General features: G+C 41.3%; 1 protein-coding gene across 12 annotated transcripts in view; it reads right to left on the bottom strand.

The window, feature by feature from the left end:
* The window catches only part of gramd1a (GRAM domain containing 1A), a 43407-nt gene that overhangs the window by 2712 nt on the left and 18003 nt on the right, over nt 1–22692 (bottom strand). For 6 of the 12 annotated variants that reach the window (XM_061674090.1, XM_061674092.1, XM_061674091.1 and 3 more), the window contains 15 exons: nt 16305–16524; nt 14831–14851; nt 14651–14759; nt 14461–14564; nt 13361–13456; nt 13150–13230; nt 12935–13053; nt 11383–11665; nt 9788–9941; nt 9517–9663; nt 7845–7966; nt 3934–4076; nt 3469–3572; nt 3070–3285; nt 2912–2996 (listed from right to left, as the gene is read on the bottom strand). In XM_061674090.1, coding sequence (XP_061530074.1) covers nt 2912–2996; nt 3070–3285; nt 3469–3572; nt 3934–4076; nt 7845–7966; nt 9517–9663; nt 9788–9941; nt 11383–11665; nt 12935–13053; nt 13150–13230; nt 13361–13456; nt 14461–14564; nt 14651–14759; nt 14831–14851; nt 16305–16524 — 2004 coding nt within the window. Of the gene's footprint in view, nt 1–776; nt 929–2911; nt 2997–3069; nt 3286–3468; nt 3573–3933; nt 4077–7844; nt 7967–9516; nt 9664–9787; nt 9942–11382; nt 11666–12934; nt 13054–13149; nt 13231–13360; nt 13457–14460; nt 14565–14650; nt 14760–14830; nt 14852–16304; nt 16525–20313; nt 20524–22692 lie in introns of those variants that run through there. The other 6 variants (XM_061674095.1, XM_061674101.1, XR_009768398.1 and 3 more) reach the window with 5 other exon arrangements.

Here is a 22692-nt window from a genome sequence, read left to right as displayed (position 1 = left end):
AAAAAAAAAAATTGCAGTCGTAACTATTTTCTCAGTTTATACGTCCACTATTGTAAACAGTACAACTATTATAGCTATTTTTTTCATATAATATAAAATTATATTTTATCAACATATATATATAAAATAAATGTATATTATGTACAAGTATTAAATATTACATTATTATTATTGAACAGAATTATGGCAATGGAGAATAAGTAATTAACGCCTACCCAAAAGGTTTGTAATTACCTAAAGATTCCACAAAATGGCAACAAAAATGTTTTTCTCTTAGACTACACTAATGGCTACAGCCTAACAAAACGAAGCTCGTCCCCTCTGAAACAGTTCCTTGGCCCCAAAAGGCTACACGATGGTGCCAAAGCATTATTTTTACATTAGACATGACTATGGTCAGTGCTCCAACTCAGTAAATAGGTGAGTTTAAAAAAATAAAATAAAATTTAAACCAAGTAACTGAGGAAAAGTTGCCACCAAAAATCTGTAAATAGGTGAATGCTGAACTGCTAATGTGTAGGGGTTCACTGTATTGTTTTGTATTTTAATTATTTGGTTTAAAAAAAAATCCAACATTACATTAAAATTAGAAAACTGTCAAAAAAATGCATAAATTATAAAATGAAAATAGTTGCACTTCGCCACTACTGGGGGAAATACAATAAATAATTGTGTGTGTGCTTGGTGGAAACAAAGTCATTTTGGGTGTGTGTACATGATAATTGATAATCCAAAGCACATGAAAGAGGCTCACAAACATTTCATTGTTCACTCACATCACAGTCGGACTTCATTACAGGAAATAACAGGTTTGTGTTTCAATGCACAATGAGTCCAATTTGATCAAGCCAGAAGTTTCCTGTAAGAAAGTGTGGCATTGCAGTGGCTGAGGAAGTAAAAGCCGTTGATACCGTACCTGATACAGATCCTACACACAGGGACAATGTGGTGCACAAGGAGAGAAGATGGCAAGAAAAGGTACCATTAGGGTGTTAGTACGCACAAGAGCCGAAAATGCTACCTGTGATATTTATTTATCATGTCTAACCTTTAAGTAAATTAAAGGTTCTTTTCCATAAAAATCCCAATTTTTCCACAGTTTTATGCATAAGATAGGTCAAGATGAATCTGTGACCTGGTATAGGTTTGACATCTATGTGGTTTGTCGATTGAATGCGAAAGACGATAAACGCCATAAGGCTTGTAAAACGACCCAATCAGATTTCGTGTTTGTGACATAGTAATTATTCAAGTACCTGAACACTTCAATTTACTTTGGGAGAAATTCCTTAGCATATAAGAAACAGAAATGTGCTGTGTTCGGGCCCATTTCATGGAGGATGACTGAGTAAACATTAGCTTTCACACACTGCTGGAAGTGCATTTAAATATTAGTGTTAAGAATGTGTTAATGGCTATATGTATTACAAAATTACTGGCCATGAAAGTAACTGATTCTTACTTGAAGTCTGGCAGGACTGTTACTCAAGTGTTTGTACACTTAAGTAATAATAATAATAATAAAAAAACAACAACTACGCTTTATATTGTACAGCATACATTAGTTTGTGTGTGTATTCCACATATTGTATAGCATACATTAATTTCTCTGTGTTGGTTGTTGACCTATTTTGAAGTTATTTGACATCAGCATTTGATTATCATTATTTTAATTATTCAAAATGTATTACTAAAAGAACTCTTGGATGTTCATGCAGCAAACTGTGCTGAGTTCCGGTGCATACCCTTCGAAATAAAAGGCTACAAGCTTAAAACAGGGAGTCAAGTTAAAACGTGCAGATATATAAACCATCTGACGTGATAAAACAGTCCCAAACAACGATTTTAACAATGCTTTATTGAACTTTTAGCTGAAACATTAATTAATAAATATTAAGTCAATTGGGTTAGTTACAGACACATTGCCTTTTAGTTCATAGGTTTGATATTGATATTGGTTATAAAGAACCTCGAGTCAAATGTTCATTTTAGTCTATGCTGCGGGCTGCTAAGAAAATTGATGTTCATAATACGGACAACCTTTATTTAAACCATGCGAACCTTTTTGACCCAGCCCCCTGTAAGAACCGGAATTGAGAATCATTTGGAACCGGAATCGAAATAAGGAACCGGAATCACTCAAATTCAAACAATGCCCAACCCTAATTACAATACATTGTAACCATCAGTGGTAAGGTACATTAAATTACCTAACATCGATACATTGTTTTGGAGATCTGTTGTTGCGCGTTAGTTATTTCTGCTTTTGAGTAGACACATTGCACTTTGTTGTCGTCTTTTTTTCCCTTTTCCTTTTGTAAAGGTCCCATATTTTGGCTATTTAGACCTGCACAGAGTGACTCTCTAATATGGACTCAGTACAAGTGTCAATTTCATTAAAAAAATACCTTGGTTTTGTCATACTAGTGTCCAGAAAAGGCCCCTCTGACAGCTACTTCTGTTTGACCCAGTTTTGCATCCGCTTTGTCCATATTTGGCTAAGACGGCTTTTTTCCCTCTGATTGGTTGCCTCTGTGTAGAAGACCCAACCCTCACTACTTGTGAGCGCACAAGTGTTTGTTACGTTAACAGCGCTGGCCCGGGGGCAGGCAGAGAGGTAGGCAAAGACGTTGTTGTAACATAGATAGATAAGCTTGAGAAATTCGAAAGACCTGATTTTAGGCCTCTGAACAGAAAAACGTCTGGAACTCAGGAATGCATGGACGATTTTAATTCATATTTCACGTTTACTGAGGCACCATAGAGCCAATATAACATAAAAAAGTTGGTTTGGTAAAATATGGGACCTGTAAAGGGTGAAATGATCAAGGATTTTGCTTCGATTTTTTTGGGGTAATCGAATTATTCAATAAATCTAGGTAGGGAATTAATCCCTTTTGCTGTGACTTACATGAAACTGACAATGAGGAGGATAGTGGAGACGCTGTTCTGCGCTGCACCACGTGCACGTTCTCCCAGCTTCATATACTGAGCACCTACAAAAAAAAATAAAACTATACAAAAAATACATGTCATAGTAAAAATAATGTGTCATGGTGGCATACGAACCGGCGTCCCTGCGCTCTCGTTCCTCCCCGACGCTCCTGTCCCCGCGCTCGGAGGTGCCCCCTCCCTCACGGTCCCCCTGGCGGCGTGAGCAGGTGCGCTTGCGTCGTCGCAAGGCCAGCGGCGTCTTGGCGGTCTCAGCGGCGCTGGTGGCGTCCCCTGCTGTCACCACGGTCACCTCGGACTGCAGCAGCGTCTCCAGCTTGCACACCTCACTCTCTGCCGAGGAGCGGAACGCATTTGTTTATACTGAAATGATTGTTTGTGATAAAAAAAAAAAAAAGAGACCCAGATAAATTGCTATAAAGCTTTATATGCACACGTGCCATTGATCAGAATGCTACCACCACTGCCTCAAATTGAGCCAAGAAAAACCTTAAGAGGGTAGACAAGGTGAGTCACCCATGTGGCGGTAGTACTCCTCGATGCCGCTCCACGTGTTCTTCTCAATCAGCGCTTTGACCAGACTCCATGGCTGCTTTCTGTAGCAGATGTCAGATGAAATCCTGGAGCGAGAGCAGCAGACAAACTATTTAGATTTAGAACATTCCACAAGGTTGATGTGGTGATTTCAAAACGACCCCCCCCCCCCCGACGATCCCCTGCTTATTCGCATTTTTATTTATTACCTGTTTCAGAACTTATTCACATTATTTGGCGGGGAATTAAAAGAAACATAATACAATTCTTCATAGCAATTACAATAAGCGTCAATTATTGACAGATATTTGCTATTGCGAATACACAAGACCATTTTAATAAAAATATTACTTTTTCCTCGTAAAAAAATATGACTACCCCCCCTCAAAAAAAATTCAAAATAATAATAATTCTAATATGAATAAAGTGGGGAAAAAACAAAGGCACCTGAGGCGGCTCTTGTTCTTGTTGATGGCGGTGAGGCAGTATCTGTGCACCGTGTAGAAGTAGTCCTGGTATGGGATGCCCGATGTGATCACCTCAGAGTCCACCACATAGCACTCGCCCTGAGCGCTATTCTTGTGCAGCGTCTAGACACAGAAAGGTGGTGAGTCGTTATCTGGGCTCCACATGGTGAGGGCAAGTACACCATCGTCTCCATTATAAGCCAGTACCGCAGTTGTTATTGGAACGTAAAATGACTATGTATTATTACTCTAAAGCCTAAAAGTCACAAACATCAGGGACATTATCATCTCAATCATAAGCTTGTTTCCTTCACAGTAATAATTTTAAGGTAAAATTACTGCATATTATTACTTTAAAGGCTAAAAGTCACAAACATCTTGATTTAGCATCTACATGGTGATCACAAGGACACTATCATCTAAATCATAAGCTTGTTTCAGCCATCCATCCATTTCCTTTACTGCTTATCCTCACTAGGATCTCGGGCTGCTGGAGCCTATCCCAGGTATCTTCGGGCGGGAACCGGGGTACACCCTGAACCGGTTGATTGAAGACTCTAAAACGGGCAATTTAGAGTCTTCAATCAACCTACCATGCATGTTTTTGGGATGTGGGAGGAAACCGGAGTGCCCGGAGAAAACCCACCTAGGCACGGGGAGAACATGCAAACTCCACACAGGCGGGGCCGGGATTTGAACCCCGGTCCCCAGAACTGTGAGGTAGATGTGCTAACCAGTTTCCCCCGTACCGGCTAAGCTTGTTTCCTTCACAGTAATAATTTTAAGGTAAAATTACTGCATATTATTACTTTAAAGGGTGAAAGTCATGATTTATGATCCCAATGGGAATGGCAGGGACACGATAGTCTTAATATAGTGGTGCCTTGAGATATAAGTTTAATTTGTTCCGTGACCATGCTCTTATCTCAAAACACTAGTACCGCAAAACATATTTTGTATTAAAATGAACAGAAATGCAATTAATCTGCTCCAGTACCCTCAAAAAAGAAAACTTTTTAAACATGTTTTTTTAAAAAAAGACAAGATACAGTATATTGTGAAATATAGTCATAAACACATAATAGAAGAGAATGTAAAGATATTAACTGGTTTTATGAATAGTAATCAAGCCAAAAGTCTCACCCACACCCACACAGTGTGAGGTAGTGAGGTTTCATTTTCGTGCCTGTACTTTTAAATACAGTCTCTCTCGCTCTCTCTCTCCCCCACACTCACTCTACCCCCGCCCCCTCTGCTGCTGTAAACAGGAAGTGTCTGGGTCTCTCCGTGTCATTCTTTATTTTATAGTTCGTAGTGATAGAGAGATGAAGCTTCATGAGGCATCGTACCACTCGAGCCAACTGGTTCGAGTAACGGATCATTTCTTGATGCTTCATGCGCACACTAAAACCACCTGCTGGCCATAAGCATAATCACAGGCAGCTGTATCTTAACCATGTGTGATGCTTTGCATTTTTGCGTCTTTTGGCTCTTGTCATTGACAATGTATTAAAAAACAATGTTTGACTTAAGAACTTCTCAACATAAAGTTTGTAATAAATTATTTTTTAACGTATTCTGTGTGTGTAAAATGTTTCCACAATGGTACTATCATATGATATGTCAGGTTGTATCATGTTTTTCTGTCACTTTAAGCAGAGAGAGGACTGTGAAAGTGCTTGTGGAACCTGGAAGAAGGCACTGCATTTGCTTGTGTAACTTGGACAATGGCAGATAAAACGGGAGAAGTTATTTTTTTTATTCAGAAATAACGGCTTCAACAGTTTTGTTGTTGTTTTTGTTTTAAGTGATTCATGATAGAGCAAGATGACATATTGGGGTACAGTAATTTTTCCTCCCCCAGTAAGGTGTGGTTTATTGTACCTTACTTCCTTGGAACGCAATAAACATCTCAACTTTGAATAAAATAAGAAACGGTGGAAAATACAGTTCTCGATTAATAAACGTATATAATACATCTGAAGTAATGATAAATATTTATCCTGCACAGTCCTGCCTGAGGTTCAACCTCATGCGACCACTAAGTGACGTCTGACACCACGCGAGCTGTAATCTGTTACACTTGCTCACTCTCTCCACTGTCCAAGTTATCGCCAAACTCAAACGCTATAAACTCTCTAAACTCTAGTAGCCTATACAAACTAAAATAGCCAATATCTGAGCTGACCACAAATCTATATAAAAAGATAGAAAAATATTTTGAACGGAGCCCCGCATAATGGGTTTATAGTGCTGTCAAACCTTGCAGCAAAATCTGAAACACCTTCTGAATCGTTTAAGTGGTACAGCCGGGCAGTGAGGCTTCCTACGTCAGCCGGCTCCTCCCCTAAATGAAGCAAGCCTCTATACAGGAAGTCCTCGATTTCCGAACGAGTTCCGTTCCTACGCTGGCGACGTAACACGATTTCCCGCGTAAGTCGGATTTCACTGTTAAAGCCGAAATGTACGGCGAATACTTCTGTTACGGGTATTGTCCCACGTGATTGTGACAGCAAGCTCAACGTGTGTAAGCGTGTGCGTCAATGTGTGAGTGAGACGGGACTGCGCAGGCGTCGTCCGGCGGGACTGCAAAGGAGGAAGGCGTGCGCGCCGGTGCGAGTGTGTACATTAGCAAGTGTAGTGACGGCGACCGGGGAAGAGTAGCGATTAGCGGAGGACCCGTTGACGTTGAATGTGCAGAGGAGCTAATCAAGCAGCCAATCGGTGCTTCGTGACCTTTATTGTTGCCGCCACCCAGCTCAGCTGTGCAACGAGAGAGGGGAGTTCACCCCTGCACCTCCCGACCACGGTCAGTTGACCGTAGCAGGAAAGGTTAACACTTCGTATCAAGAAACTAAAAGACATTAAACGCCGCACAAACACAGACAAGCACTATGCAGAAACACTATGGTGCTGGGACAAAATGGCGGACGAGGCACGGGCGTCGTAAAGTCGAAACGTCGAGTGCGTCGTAACTCGAGGACTTCCTCTACGTGTTTTGGGGAAACGCCCCTTCCATTACCGGACACACGCTTCAAAGACTCTGCACATCTCATAACATCACTAATAGTTAGTTTTAAAGTAAACTTCAACTGGTAGTGGCAATGTACAGCTTAAAGTCTCCTTTTTGAAGAATATGTACTTATTATATCAGCCAAAGTGCTGCTCGTCATCAAGTGAGTAGAGCCTCATGCCGCCATACAGCACTCGTTTCTCAAGGTTGGACTCACAAGTCAAACCAAAACCTTGGCCAATCGATGGCTCGCATCTCAAAAAACTCGGGTCACTCATATCTGGAGACATGACTGTCCGGGCACAGTTGTCATCTTAAGGTAAGACGACTGCATATTGTGACTTTAAAGGCTAAATGTCATGCACAACCTTCTTGATTTAGGGTCCCCATGGCAATGGCAAAGAAAGTAGAGTCTTAATAACAAGCCAGTACCTACACAGTTGTTATTTTACAGGTACAATTTTCGCATATTGTTAATTTAAAGGTTAAAAAGTCATGTACTGCCTTCTGGATAAAGGGTCCCCAAAGCAACGGCGTGTGTATTATAGTCTTTATTACAAGCCAGTACCTCTACAGTAAGGTGAAATTGCTGCATACTCTTACTTTAATGGCTAAGTCACGTACAACCTTCTTGATTTAACATCCCCATGGCAACAGTGGGGACACTATGGTCTTAATCACTAGCCACTCAGTATCTGCGCTCTCGCCATTTAAGGTACAAAAATACTGCATATTGTTAACTTTAACAGAATAAAAGTTAAGTACAGCCTTCTTCACTCATTCACTGCCAGTCCTCCATGTTAACATGGATATTTGAATTCAATAGCAGTGAATTTGATTTAGGGTCCCCATGGCAACAGCAAGAACAGGGGGCTCACCTGCGTCTCCACTACGGGGGCGGTCTTGGGTCCCAGGGGATTGTTGAGGGCGATGGTGTAGCTGAGCACGCGGCTGGTGGTCCCGCTGCTGCTATCTCGCTGCCACTCGCCCACCGTCAGGTCTGTGAGAGTTGACGGACAAGAGATTAAAAAAATGCTCACGTTTTTTAATGAAAAGTAGGAGGGCCTACAGACGTTTTCGTAGTGCTGAGTGAAAAAGGGGGTCAGGCCACTCTGCCCAAAGGAACCGCCTCACAATTAGTGTGACACAATGTTCCTGAGCAGCAGGGATGATACCCTCTGGCCAAATCCACTAATTTTGTACTCATTTGAAAGGAATAAAAGAACAACACTAAACAAGTGTCAAAAGAGGGAGGTTAAGCTTGCGTGACATGCTCATTAGTGAAATATTTTACTTATTTAAAATCTATATTGTAGAAAGATGTTCATTTGCATGATTTTTTTTAGTTGCGTGAAATTTTTTTTTAACTATTGCCGTAAAAGTATTCTCGTACGATTTCGACTTTTGTCTCAAAAAATAAAATGGGACTGTCGTAAAATGACTATTAATGTAAAATCTCAAACTTATTTTTTTTTTTCTTCAATAAAATTACAAATATATTCCAAAATGTACAATTAAAACAATTACTTTTGCAGTTACAGTACATTATTATTTATGTTATGTTTTTTTTTTTTTAAATTAGAAATTAATTTAGGGTCTTCAAACACACTTAAAACAATACATATAGATTTAAACACAGGATATACAGAAAGAGAGAGAGAAATAGATTTTAAAAAATGGCAAAAATATTAAAATTAATAACATTCAGTACCTAAAATAAGGTGTTTGCATACCGGAGAGACTATCAAACATATATACACACACACACACACACACACACACACACACACACACACATATATATATATATATATATACACACACACACACACACACACACACACACACACACACACACACACATATATATATGGTATATGTGTATGTAGGTGATCATGGATCACGAATGCAAATAGCCCTCCACGTAGACGATGATCTCAACGGAAGGAGGTGTCCGATAGCCATGCCCAAGGAGCTGTCCATGGATGTGCATGGCAGACAGCATCCGTGGCAGAATGAATGGAAGAAAGTCGAGCAAGATTCAACACAGCATGGCAGATGATTGACAAGAGCTAGTCGGCTACCTAGCTGGCTAAAAAGGAGACAGATTGTCGAACCCGGGGTCTATTTTTGGCCACGGTACAGCGAGGGATCCTGGTTAAAGTAAGCCATTTCAAACTGGAAAGAAAAACTTTTCAGCCAAAACGCTCCAGCGTACTTTCTTTCTGGTTCAATAAATAATTTTCAAATTATCAAATTGGATTTTTCATTTGATGCACTATGACATGTCTTTATTTCTGAATAGTAAAAGAAGTAACGATTCAATTCTGATTGAGGTCATTTGTGACTGTCAATGCGACCAGAGAATGGAGATTTAGATGGTGAGTCCGAACCCTCGTGTTTATTTACAGTCGCTAAAAAAACAGCTTCATTGAAATAAAAGTGAAAATGAAATGATTAAAAGGAATCAAGTGGATGCATGTATTTTGCAAATGTTGAAGCCTTGGCGTCGGTTTATTTGTGCTCGCGTGTGTGTGTGTGCGTGTATACCAGTGAAGTGTCGTTGTGAGAAGAGGTGCTGAATGAAGTGCGTGTCGGCAGAGAAGAGCAGGTCGTGCAACTTGTCCACACTCATTCGTACAGCGGTGTTGACGTGCAGCCGGCCGTTCAGGTTGGCGCAAAACGACTCCACCTCACCTGATGGTTGGGAGGATATATCATTTATATTTCACAACATTTATAATTGTTGTTCAATCATATAATTGAAGCAAATGGATGCTGACACAGCAAGATTAAAATGAGGCTGAGCCAAAACACTCACTCTCCTCCTCTGTGTCGGACGAGTTGCTCGGGTCGGTGGGCAGGTCCTCGTCGTTGGTGATGTCCAATGAGGAGAGGTTTCCCAGGCTGGTGTTGGGCAGGGGCAGCATGTGATTGGCCGACTCAGACAGGCTGTCCCCACCATCATCTGGATTCTAAAGAGGAAGGGAAGGAGGCAATTGTCATATGACTTTTAAGAGGACGCGAAGCCAACTGGTAGTCGGGACACTGAGATGTATTGAGAGTGTCAGCGAGTTTGCATTTACACAACAGCACGGCAGACTCAGGCAAATTCCAGAACACATTGTACTTGTTCTTGTTGTGTAACTTCACAGTAAATTACAGTAAACATTGCATTTCAAATGAGCCACCTTTAGTCAGCATGTAGTTGTATTGAGTAGAAAGACATTATACTACTGTATTACCTGATGTCGTGGCAAGGGTTTTACTCAACTGCAGAGCGTAGCATGTGCCTATTAGGGGTATAGATGATGGCAACAGTAATAGAAAAAGTACTAATTTGAGGTGAGGAGTTTATTTATTCAAGTTGACTCACAATTAATTTACCATTAATACAGCTACTATCAATTTTTTTCCGCCACAATTGGAAAAATGGAAATGTCAATTTGCGTATGGCATTTGCATTGACTTGTATCAGTCTATTTGAAGAAGGTGTTTTGTTTTTTTAAACTGGTGATTAATTGTGTCCATTACTATTTGACTGTGATTAATCTGGATGCAAATTACAGCGGAGAGGACAAGCGATTCATTTAGGGATTAATTATAGCGGCGGCAACTACAGTCTCAGATGAGCGACATCCTGGACATCCAGGAAATATGCAATATTTATTATTATATATTATTATATGTGATATATTCTGTTATATTTATTTATATGCAGTTAACTTTTCATTGCCTTACACCCATATATTTGAGGAAGGTGTTTATTTATTCACATGGACCTGTGATTAATTTAGTTTCCTGATGGGAAAAGTGTCTATTTGAGTCACTATTTGAGTTTTATTGGAGAAAGAAATTCAGAACATTTTTGAGTAATATCGCCCATAGAAAAACTGGTCAGAAAACGCCATCAAATTAGAGTAAAACACTAAAATCTTCTCACTGGTTCATTTTGTCTGCCACTTGGGGAGCCCCACCAATATCCACCACTCGCTTATTTGTTTTCAATCGAATGATTTCTGATGAGCGTTCCCAATTCCTAACCTTTTCTATGCCTTGCACCCAGTGTATTTGAGGGAGAGGTTTATTTATTCAAGGGGATCTGTGATCAATTAACAGTTAATACAGCTTCCTTTTTTTTTTTTGTTAAGTGGATGAATGACACACCCAGACATGAAATGGCATTAGAGGAATGATCACTAGTATACCCACGATTAATTTGGGTATCAATAACAGTGGAGGCCACTATTTGAGGAAATATGCACCCATTCCAAACAACTTATGCGGTGGACTTTGAAGCTGTATTCAACAACTTTTCTATTCCTTCCACCCAGTTTATTTAAGGGAGGCATTCAAGTGTGTAAACGTACTGACCAAGTGCATTTCTACACAAATGACGTAACCAATAACACTCACCGAAGAGGCGCTGGTGGGCGCGGCGGACACTACCGAGCTATGGGAGTTGGGCGGGCTGGGCTCTGGGGGGTCCGAACTGAGCCGCCGACCCGAGGAGGAGGGCACCTCGATGGGCAAGCAGCAGGCCGAGGAGGGCGGGGATGAGCCCACCGCGCCGGTGGTGGCTGAGGGAAGGGTGGCCTGACCGCAGGGCACCAGCGGTGGAGGGGACCCGCCCGTGGAGGGAAGCGACACCGAGCTCAGGTCCAGAAGATCAGTGACTGATATGGACTCTTCGCCAGGCCTGGTATAACGGAGGGAACAGGTAATGTATTTTTTTACTCAACTGAAGATGGGGGAGGAATATTACTGAATAATACTACAGAATATGTATACGAAACCACCTAACCTTGGCAGGTGATGCTGTTTTGGCTAGCAACAGGGTTAAAATGAGCTCCGCAGTTAATGTGTGAACAATAGCATCTAAGAACTGAGATGACTGCACTGAATATTAACCATTGACAGTTTCTCTCGCCCGCTTTATTTACGTCACAGATTTACAGCTCTATTATACAGTACCTTGGTGTGTATCCACCCGCGAGGGATTGGGAAAGGGGGCGACAGGGACAGTTGGACTCGGCACAGCCTACGTCATATTGAAGCGATGGACCGCTTTGTTTTAATGCTGAATTCCAGCAGTAGGTGGCACCAAAAAATGGTAGATTATAGTTTTAAATAATTAACTTGATATTTATAAATATTGTTGTTTATTTATAAAGCAGCAATGCTCAGGGATAAGTGGTGTTTTACATGTTTGCAAATAAGGTTAGACAGAATAGACATTATTACAGTAGTAAGAATGTCTAATTTATAATTTAATAATTCATAATGTAATTTTACAGAATTGGTTACATCAAGTCAAGGTTCTTTATGATTAATGTCAACATCAACAAATGTTAAGGGTTAAGGCCTCTTTATACTCCTGCGCTCGCACGACCGACAGCGCCCGCATTGCATAACGTGACCGACGCATTGGGCCACGTAGCCCCTATGCGTCACTTGAAGCGCACACGGCTAAAATTGTTGCTGCGCGTAGAATGCCGTGGAGATCATCTCTCGTGATTGGTCAGTTTTAGTCACATGCTGTGATGACTTACTCAGGATTACCCTTAGTTCCACATACCACCTAAGCCGCCGCCTTCTTGATCGATTTTGCAGCATAATTAAACATGTCATCTGGTCATCTAGGTCCATTTGTTCTAGCAGACACTGTTCCACGGTCGCCATTGTTGTTGCTTTGTTCCGGAAAGGAAAGTAAAAACGGCTACCGGAAATGGCCAAAAAATGCAGAGGAAACTCCACCCTCTGGTGACCTAGCCAATACCAGCCGTAGCGACACCCCCGACTTGGAGGAGAACTGCAGTACATTTTCAAAACTGCGCGCGTGGGTTGCGCTCGAGTATAAAGGCAAAATGCGGGTGGGATAGCCACAGTGACGTCAGTGCGGTCGCCGCCCACGCGAGTATAAAGAAGCCTTTAGACAGAATAGACAAGGTGTTTTGGAGTCACTCACAGCAGGCCGTTCATGTGTTCGGCTGTCGGGGAGACATAGTCGTCGTCTTCACTGGTGAGGCCCAGCTCGGTGCCGTAACATTGGTGCACAATGTGCCACAATTCTTTGGGAGACAAGGACTGCAACCATGTATATAGAAAATATGACTCTCACATAATAAGGCCACTTTTATTACATTATAAAGAAGTTTGCTCGATGCTGGCAAGGGGTTGTACCTTGTCCATCAGTGCGTTCTGCCACAGGCGGAAAATCATCATGAAGCTGCGATCCCGTGCACCGAAAGAGGTGAAGAAGTGCTGACAATTTCAATGAAAAGAAAGGAAGGAATGGACAAACGAAGAAGGAAACGTAAGCTGTCCCGTGGAGCAGACTTGTTTTTATACTGAGTATTACACAGTAAGTGTGTGTATGTGTGTAATGGCTGACTTTCTCATTGTCTGTGCTGATCTGGATAGCGTTTGGAATGAGCTTGGCAGTCTTCTCCTTGGTCATTGAGGTCACATCTTTCAGCAGGATAGTGATCTGCAAAGACATGCATTTTATTTTTTAAAACATACTGTACTGTATAATTTTCAAGTGGCTGTTGGCTGGTTATACGCAATAACATACAAATGGTGGTGCATGTATCACGAAACCATTTCTTTTTGCTGTAAATGTGTGAATAAAAATATTTACTCTCACGGTGTGCTTTTTTGAGTGATTGTGGGATTTTGTCCCATCCCAGAACGCGAATGGTAGAGTCTAGTCTGTCTATTCCAAACGACTTACGCCCTTCGCTAGTTTCCTCAACCAGAAGGTAGCCCTCTAATGGACAACAATATGGCATGTCTTTCTCACTTGTTTTCCCCTTTTTGGCAGTTGAGTTATGAACGATGCGTTCCCCCATCCTAGAATTACCACCAGAAGCCTGCTAACCATCATTGGAAAAAGCAAAGTAAAAGCAAGCAAATGTGCCAATTTTCTGTCAACTTATTTTCCCTTCATGTCTCATGAGTTGCAATGCAAAGGAAGTGGTTCTCCCACCCCAGAATACAAAAATGGGACGCTCCCCTTGTCTTACAGCGCCCACTGTGAACCAGGAATTAGCCTCCTAACCAACAAACAAAGAACAAATGTTTGCCGCTTAAGTCAGGATGGAAGCGTGTCCCGCATGACCCAGACTAAACAAATTGTAATCTCGAAGTCTTACATCATTCACTGTGAATCAGGAAGGTGCCTGCTAACTAACATAATAACATAATAATAATAACATAATAAAATATACATAAGAAAATGTCAATTTGTTTCACATATTTTCCTTTTCCCGCCTGTGTCACAATAAAAGCATTATCTCCTGACCCAAAATAAAAAAATACATTACTGTGGTCTTAAATCATCCTCCATGAACTAGGAAGTGGATGAATGAAATATTTTAGCCCAGGGGAAAACATTTTGTAAAAGTTTTTTAGTCATTTTTAGGAATATGTGTTTGACTTTATCAGCTCTGATCAGCAAATAAGGACTATTAACACAAAACAGGTGCTTACAGTGGTTTCCCAGCGGAAGATGTTGCTGTAGAAACACAGCCAGTTCTCAGACAGATAAAGGCGGCCCTGGAGCAGGATGTCCTTCTGCAGCGCGCACGAGTAGTCTGCGGCAAAAGGAACGAGAGGTCAGCTGACCGAAAACGATGCCCAAACCCTCTTGAGTCAAGGATGTTCATTGCTTAGCACTCACCCACTATGAGTCGCTCCGTGTCAGGAAGTTTCTTGAAGATCTTGCGGAAGTCCTCGTTCCGCTGCTTGTACGTGGGGCTGAGGACCTGAGGGAGAGGCAAAGAGGAACTCTGGTTGCTACCAATAAGTTAATGTCTAAATGAAGCACCCCAGAAGTTAAGTCTTAGAAATGAATACTCACGTTGTACCAGCTCTGCATTTTCTGCAAAGACAACAAACACCACAATTAGAATCATGAATTGAGGAAGTGTGTGGGAGTTAAAAATACATACATACGGTACAGTATAATACAAGAGCTCTCTCGTGCTAAGGGCTGAGATTTGTCTTTGAATGCATCGCTTTTGCTGTGCGTATGGCCAAGTGGCAGGGGAGAGAGACAGTTACAGCTCACACTGTGAGCCTCAAAGTGTCACCATATTTCGTTAATTTATCAATAAATGTGAGACAGACTAACGTCTAGTCATGTATCACTGAAAGACGTTACCATACTTTATTTCAGGCCCTACAATGCCGCTGTGCCTTCGATGGTATGAAGTTAGCGGCAGAGGAAAATGCTACAAATAGCAGCTAACTACCGGAACGGATGCAACTTCTCGACCTGTTTAAGGAAGGGAGAAGGTTTGCGCCTGTTAGCAGCCATTAAAGCATAACTTGTGCAATTATGTAATAATGTGAGACCTCACTTTGAGTTTGTCCTTTGTGAAAAAAATCTAGAAAATCAGTCGGATTCTTAAAGAATTTATTAGCTAATTATGGTGGGAAATAAGTATTTGGTCACCTACAATCAAGCAAAATTTCTGGCTCTCACAGACCTGTAACCTCTTCTTGAAGAGGCTCCTCTGTCCTCCACTCCACCTGTATTAATGGAACCTGTTTGAACTCCTTATCAGTATAAAAGACACCTGTCCACAACCTCAAACAGTCACACTCCAAACTCCACTATGGCCAAGACCAAAGAGCTGTCAAAGGACACCAGAAACAAAATTGTAGACTTGCACCAGGTTGGGAAGACTGAAACTGCAATAGGTAAGCAGTTTGGTGTGAAGAAATCAACTCTGGGAGCAATTATTAGAAAATGGAAGACATACAAGACCACTGATAATCTCCCTCGATCTGGGGCTCCATGCGAGATCTTACCCCGTGGGGTCAAAATGATCACAAGAAATGTGAGCAAAAATCCCAGAACCACACAGGGGGACCTATTGAATGACCTGCAGAGAGCTGGGACCAAAGTAACAAAAGGCTACCATCATCAGTAACACACTATGCCGCCAGGGACACAAATCCTGAAGTGCCAGACGTGTCCCCCTGCGTAAGCCAGTACATGTCCAGGCCCATCTGAGGTTTGCAAGAGAGTATTTTGATGATCCAGAAGAGGATTGGGAGAACGCATATGGTCAGATTTAACCAAAATAGAATGAATGGTGGCATGTATCGTGAGATTTTGAGTGAAAACCTCCTTCCATCAGCAACCCACCTGCCCAGGCCAACCGGTGGGTGCCTACCACCGCAAATAAATATTGGTCCTGTGGGAAACACTGTTTTCTAGGTGTACTTCTTCGGACAATTGTTGAAGTATTTGTGCTTCGCCTGAGTTCCAACTGAGCCATTGAGTCATAACAACAATGCTGATCTTAGTATGAAGCATAACTTACCTTGGCATTGCTCCTGAAATGTCGGGAGGCGATCGGGTAGGCTGACGTGAGCGAGGACGCCGACGGTATTGACGGCAGGGGGCTGTCCGAGCCCCCTCCTCCTCCACCACCACTCTTCTCTCCCCCTCCCTCGCTCTCACTGGCCCGGCCACCCCCCAGCACCCGCCGCCGCAGTGAGGGTGAGCTGCCCGGAGTGCTGCGTGGAGAGTTACTGGCGGTGCTGGAAAAAAAGACAAGAAAAAATTTTGTGAATTCTTCATAAGGCAGCAAAGAGCACAAGTCGGCGGAGAGGGGGCTTCCGTAGTGAGAACAGCCACGCCGCGGTGGACTAGATGCAAAGTGAAGGCCACACAGGAGGGGGGTTTATCAGCCTAAACCTATTTTGACTGATAACATGGCCAAATGCTGCTTAAAGTTGGAGACTGTCCTTAAATTACTGCACATTTGCGGTCTATACAAAACACTGAGCAGTGGACCAGATATATTCACAGGGGACAGGCACCCGGCCTGAACGCGACTAGCAAAAATGTTTTAATAATTGACGTTCAATATATCTGCCATGATTTTTGTTTTCATTTAAAAAAAAAACCCCAAAAAAACGCAAATAAGCGGGGTTCAGGTTAAAAAAAAAAAAAAAAAAAAAAGTGAATCAGCGGGGGATCTGGGGAAAAATACTGCAAAAAAGAGGGGGGTTCCACAAATAACGGAATTATTATTTTTAATTTTGCAAATGTTTTGGCTGTGTTACAGCTTGTGGAATGATATTTTGGAGAAAATATTTTAAGTGATTTTTTTTTAAATCCAGTATTTTAATTCTACCACACTTACTCACGGGTCGCTATTCAAAAACCCAGCTACTTACACCCCCCCCCCCCCCCGCATTCTGGCCTCAAGAGGGCACCAAAAATCGGGTATTTCTTTTTCGCCCGAAATGTGTTTTTTGGGGGTAGAAATTCGCCTTCAATAGAATTATCCATCCAGTCACAATACCGCTTATCCTGTTCAGGGTTGCGGTGCGCTGGAGCCTATCCCAGCTGACTTTAGGCGAAAGGCGGACTACGCCCTGAACTGGTCACCAGTCAGTAGCAGGGAACACATATGGAGACAGACAACCATCTGCACTGACATTCACACAGTCCCTGAGTGGGAACTGAACCCATGCTGCCCACACCCAAGTCAGCCGAATGTACTACTACACCATTGGCGACTCAATAAAATTATATTAAAATGAAATGAGAGTGAAATCAATATAAGCAATCAAAAAAGGAGCAAGGCGAACTATGTACAATACTTTGAAATCAGCTCTTCCCAGGTGAGCTCTCCCATTTTCCCCACAATGTGCAGAGCAATGCATTCAAACCCCTTCAGAATGAACAGCGCTAAGCAGAAAAGAACTCTTCTTGGTGTCAAAACCCTCCAACAACAACACAACAATAAACACAATAGTTCGTTACAATACTAGAGGGAAATAAGAACATGTAAAACATTCATTATTTAATGTTAAATTAAAAAGTTAAAACAGTGAGCCTCATTTGTTGTGGAGAAAATTTGAAAAATTTATAAAGCTAAGGCTGGAGCTTGGTAAAGAAATTACAAATTTGTGTATGCGTTTCTCTCTTACTACTTACACTTATTCACAATAACATTTTCTATTATTTTTGTAGCTCTTTCTCAAAATCCTAAATATATATATATATTATATAAAATAAATAAAACGCAGATGCCAATGTACTTAAAGAACCTTATTGCTAGAGACAAACAAAAGGAATGGAACTTCTTGATGAACTGTCAAACTATAGGATGTTAAAATAAAATGTGACAAAGGGAAAATGTTTCTTGGTCATTGAGTAAAATACAGATTAAATTGTCTGTCGCTGAATCAATCTCTTTCAAGTGGGAAAGCAACACATTTTGCAATAACTAAGTTTTAACATGAACAACTGGTTGCTACCAATAAGTTAATGTCTAAATGAAGCCAGATTCAAACCAAGAAATGCCCAATTAATATTAGTACACATGATAATAGCAAATACTCCCTCCTTTGCTGAAGGCAAATTTATTGATGAGACCCCAGAGAACTTTGGAAATGTTAAAATGACCAAAACTGTCCAGGACACAGGAGAAGATGAAAAAAAGAGAGAGAAAATGGAAGAGAGGTCAAGTTGTTCCTATGTTTGGTTTGTCCCATTAGGTGTCGCAACAGCAAGTTATTCTAATGATTTGTTTGGCAGTAACAATAGAGTAATGAAATTAAGAAAACGTATTTTAAATTTTGTGCCATGTTATAAACAAAAAGAAACGTTAAAAACTATTTCTATTCGCCTTTTTTTTTTTTTAGCATCTGTAAATTGTCGATGTAAGGGGAGCCCCATAGAAAATCTCGCCTCGGGTGCCACATTGGCTAGGGCCAGCCCTGGCTGTGGCCATATGGCTACAACCGTCCTTCCCTGTTCTGACAGAGAAGACGAAGAGCCAATAATAATGGGAGTTGCTCCGCGCTGAACCAATCAATATGGCGTCAATAGAACCATGTCAAGCTAGGCTGATGCACACAGCACATTAGCAGCTGCTAATGTTTGTAGCATACTGCTGCAGCCACAGGAGAGCACTTGCGGGGGGGGGGGGGGGGGGGGGGGCAGTTCCCTCTGTTGAAATGATGGGAGACAGCCCAAACCTCAACAGATGACATAGTTGACAAGAAAGGGTCAAAACGTTCGGCAGTGTGTAGTTATTTGAGTTTTGTAATGTCTGACAAGAAACAGTAGCATGCTTCCCTCCCCCATCAAAAGAAAAACAAACAAGACATGCTACTGGTAAGCAAGGTTGTAAATAAGGGATTCAAGTGAATAATTAAATTAAGGGAGCCTCGTTACCAACTCCCTGGGCGCAAATTAAAGTTGGAAAACTTGAAAGCTTTTCCATGGTTTGATTATACATGCTCATGAGTATATGTTTTATTTATTATTTTTTACAGAAAAACATTTATATCAAAATTGTAAGATCAGGGAACATTTAAAATTGACAAAACGTGATTTGTTTTATACCATGATATATATTGATATCTACTGATATAAAAAGATAAAAAATTGTGATATGATTCCCCTCCCCTCCCATAATTGCCCAGCCCTATGTGTGCACTGTTGGAATGTCAGTGCCTAAATACATATTTTTATTTTGTGATTTATTCTCTGAAGCATAAATATTAATTTATATAGTTGCAATGCCTATCTTTTAGTAAGGTTAGTACACAGTCATTGCCATAAATACAATTCTACTAATAATTGGCATAATTTCTTGCAGTCTTTCAGTTTCTGTCAAGAATTTTCATTTGGGTGCATCACTTAGTGCATCACTGCTAACCTTACTGAATAAAAAAGCCCATGTTAACTCGAAATAATTACAAAAACACACCCTTTAAAATGACTGAAACCTGTCACCTTCACTAGCATTAGCACATTTAATGGGCTTAGGGATGAGAATCTGTGTCAGCATTTGTTGATAACGTGTCCCAGTCTCCAATAACACTAAACAACAACAACATAAATCATGTATTACTGGAACTCTAATAGTCCCACTAATATCGCCTCTGTGGTGTAAAGCAATTCATTCGGAGTCAACTAGCGACGTCTAGCGAATTAGCTACACGGCTAATTTATCAATCACGTTAAGCCACGGGGAGCCGAAAAGCAAACAAAAGCACCCCGGGAAGGAGGCGCGTTTACACATGAGGTGCTGGACTCGTTTTACGGTGAAAAACAGCCGCTTGTGTGTGGATGGAGGCTGCCGTGTTTATTTAGCGGGGAGGGAGTGAAGGAAGGGTGGTGGAGACTGTGACCGGATGACCGCTGAGCGACCGGGATTCACATGAACGCACCACTGTCGTTTTGTACAAATAATATAGGAAAATGGCTTGAAATTGAAACAAACTGTTGTTGTTTTTTGTCGCAACTATGTGTGCATCGTAACAAAAATAGCGACTATGTATAACGCTTCTCATCGAATGACTTACTCGAACATGTCATGAGGGGTTCGCGGTCCCAAGCGGGGGTCTGAAAGAAAAAACGACACCCGCACTTCTCCTCCGTGTACCCGAGCTGTATCGATCCTCCGATGGGGAAGCGGGGGATCCTAGTAACCCACCATCGCGGTCGTCGACGCCCCGTGCGGACAGACGACAGCTGCCTGCGCAAGAAGAACCGTCAACGGACTGCCGTCCATCCGTAATCCTCTCAACGCACAGATGGGGGGGGGAGGGGGGTACGGCTTAATGCCCAGCAGGGAGGGAGGAAGGGTGCTCTGATAAACATTTTAGTGACTGGGGGGCACAGATAAGAGCCCACTACACGGAGCTCTAAAGAAGCAGCTCAGAGAATAAATATATACATTTCATATTCAATTCCAATCATAGTGAAAGAAATTTAAATTGTGAACTGATGCACGTCACTAGGTGTCACATTTATAGTGGAATATATGGCAAAGATTTGGGACACCAATCAACTAATTTAACTCACTCCCTGAAGGTGTCATGGCAGGTGTTTTGTGTATTTTGTCTGTAAGTGTACGTGTTTACCTACAAAGACTTAACTTCAAGAGGTCACAGGCTTCGCAGATAAACATTTAAATGTTACACAGTCACGCGAATAACAGTCATAATTTTTCTTCTAAAATTCCAACTTTATTAGCCTAATGATACACCCCCCACCCCCCTCAAAAAAAAAAAATCATACAGGTGGTTCTCATACTACAGTGGACTCCCACGTTTGCGGTACAGGTTTTGCAAATTCACCGATTTGTGTTTTTTTCTTTTTGGAACCCAACTGTTATTCCTATTCACATTTTTCTGTAACATAGCAAAAAAAAAAAAAAATAAAATAAAATAAAAAAAATAAAAAAAAATAAAAAAGCATAAAAAATATTTTTTTTATGACAAAATACTGTCTACTGTATGTATGATATGTATCGTACTGTAGTGTCTTTTTAATTGAGACAATGAACGGTTACTGTCGGCCGTAACCAGGAGACGCACAAGGTGTGAGAGGAAATAGTGCACAAGCACAAAGTTTCACGAACAGCTAGCAGAGACTAAGAAGTTTCCTTTTAACATTTTTGGAGAGATTTAACGGAGAAAATACTGTATAATACTAGCTTAGCTGTGCGAAAGCATACTGTACATACAGTACGTAAACCCAGTGTTGAGCAAATTACTTGGAAAATGAAAGCTACAGTAAAATTACCAAAGTAGCTAAACTAAATCAAAGCTACATCAGTTGGGTTTAGCCTCTTTGAAACCAAAACTACCGGTACATTTTAAAATTTTGTAATAGCACAATTGGGGTATAAATGAACACTTAATTGCAAAAATATTTACATCATCAACTGAGTACAAATTCAATGTCTTGGACTAATGCAGTGACAGCAATGAGTTATTATTAAACGAACGACTTAATTTATCGTATTTTGTTTCTTAATACATTAAAAATGTTTGAAGGTCAACGCTGAAAACATGCAAAAACTAAGAACAATTTAGTACTGAATTGTTGAGATGTAGCTTAGAACTCTTCATTTCTTTTGGCTGATAATTTTGGGTTGCAACTAAAAACTAGCTTCATGATGACAACAGGCTGGGGGCTACACTTTCTGGCAAAAGTCCCCCTCACACTATATAAAAACCAAGCACCCTTATTTCATGCAGTGGCCATTCGGCAGAATTACCACTTCCTTATTCCTTTTAACCTGAACCCATTTCTGCCAGTATAGTGTGCAATTGGCCATCAAACAATGCATACAACTCAAAAATATACATCTTCCCTATAGTGTAATGTGTTTTGTGTTATTTGGGCTTATTTGGATTTTGTGTTATTTGGGCCCCATGCACACTGCATTGTGAGGCAGCGGTACACCAGATGGGATTTTGTGCTCCATGGCCCATTGCCAGCAAAAAAAGAGGTCCTGCACAACAGCGTTACGGCCCTCAGCCACACAGTTGCTGGCTGCATGTTGTGGGGCGAGGAGGAGGAAAAAAAGAAATAAAAATTTCATCCAGGGGGAGTGGTGCGCGTCTATGGCCTAATTTCAGGCCAGATCTTATGTCATCGTCAACTTCACATAAGTGCCTGTTTGTTGTTGAACTTACGGTACCATAGGAGGCTGCAGTTGCAAAAGTGTATGAACGTAAAAAGATGAAATACATGAAGATGGCTACGGAGGCACAACAACGTGGCTAGCATACACAGGTCATTCCTGTAGAGGATTCATCGCGGAATGTACAAGTAGGTTCCTAAAGGGGATGGGAGTTCGAGGTCAGGCCTTCAAGCAAGCCATCAGGGGCCTCACTTATCAAAAAGTGTGAAGGATTCTCACTAAAAGTGTACATACACACAAAAGGTGA

The sequence above is a fragment of the Phycodurus eques genome, chromosome 4, assembly GCF_024500275.1.
Source record: "Phycodurus eques isolate BA_2022a chromosome 4, UOR_Pequ_1.1, whole genome shotgun sequence".
In the NCBI taxonomy this organism is placed as follows: Eukaryota; Metazoa; Chordata; class Actinopteri; order Syngnathiformes; family Syngnathidae; genus Phycodurus; species Phycodurus eques.
The sequence above is the reverse complement of the archived record's forward strand: the minus strand, read 5'-3'. Positions and strand labels throughout refer to the sequence as shown.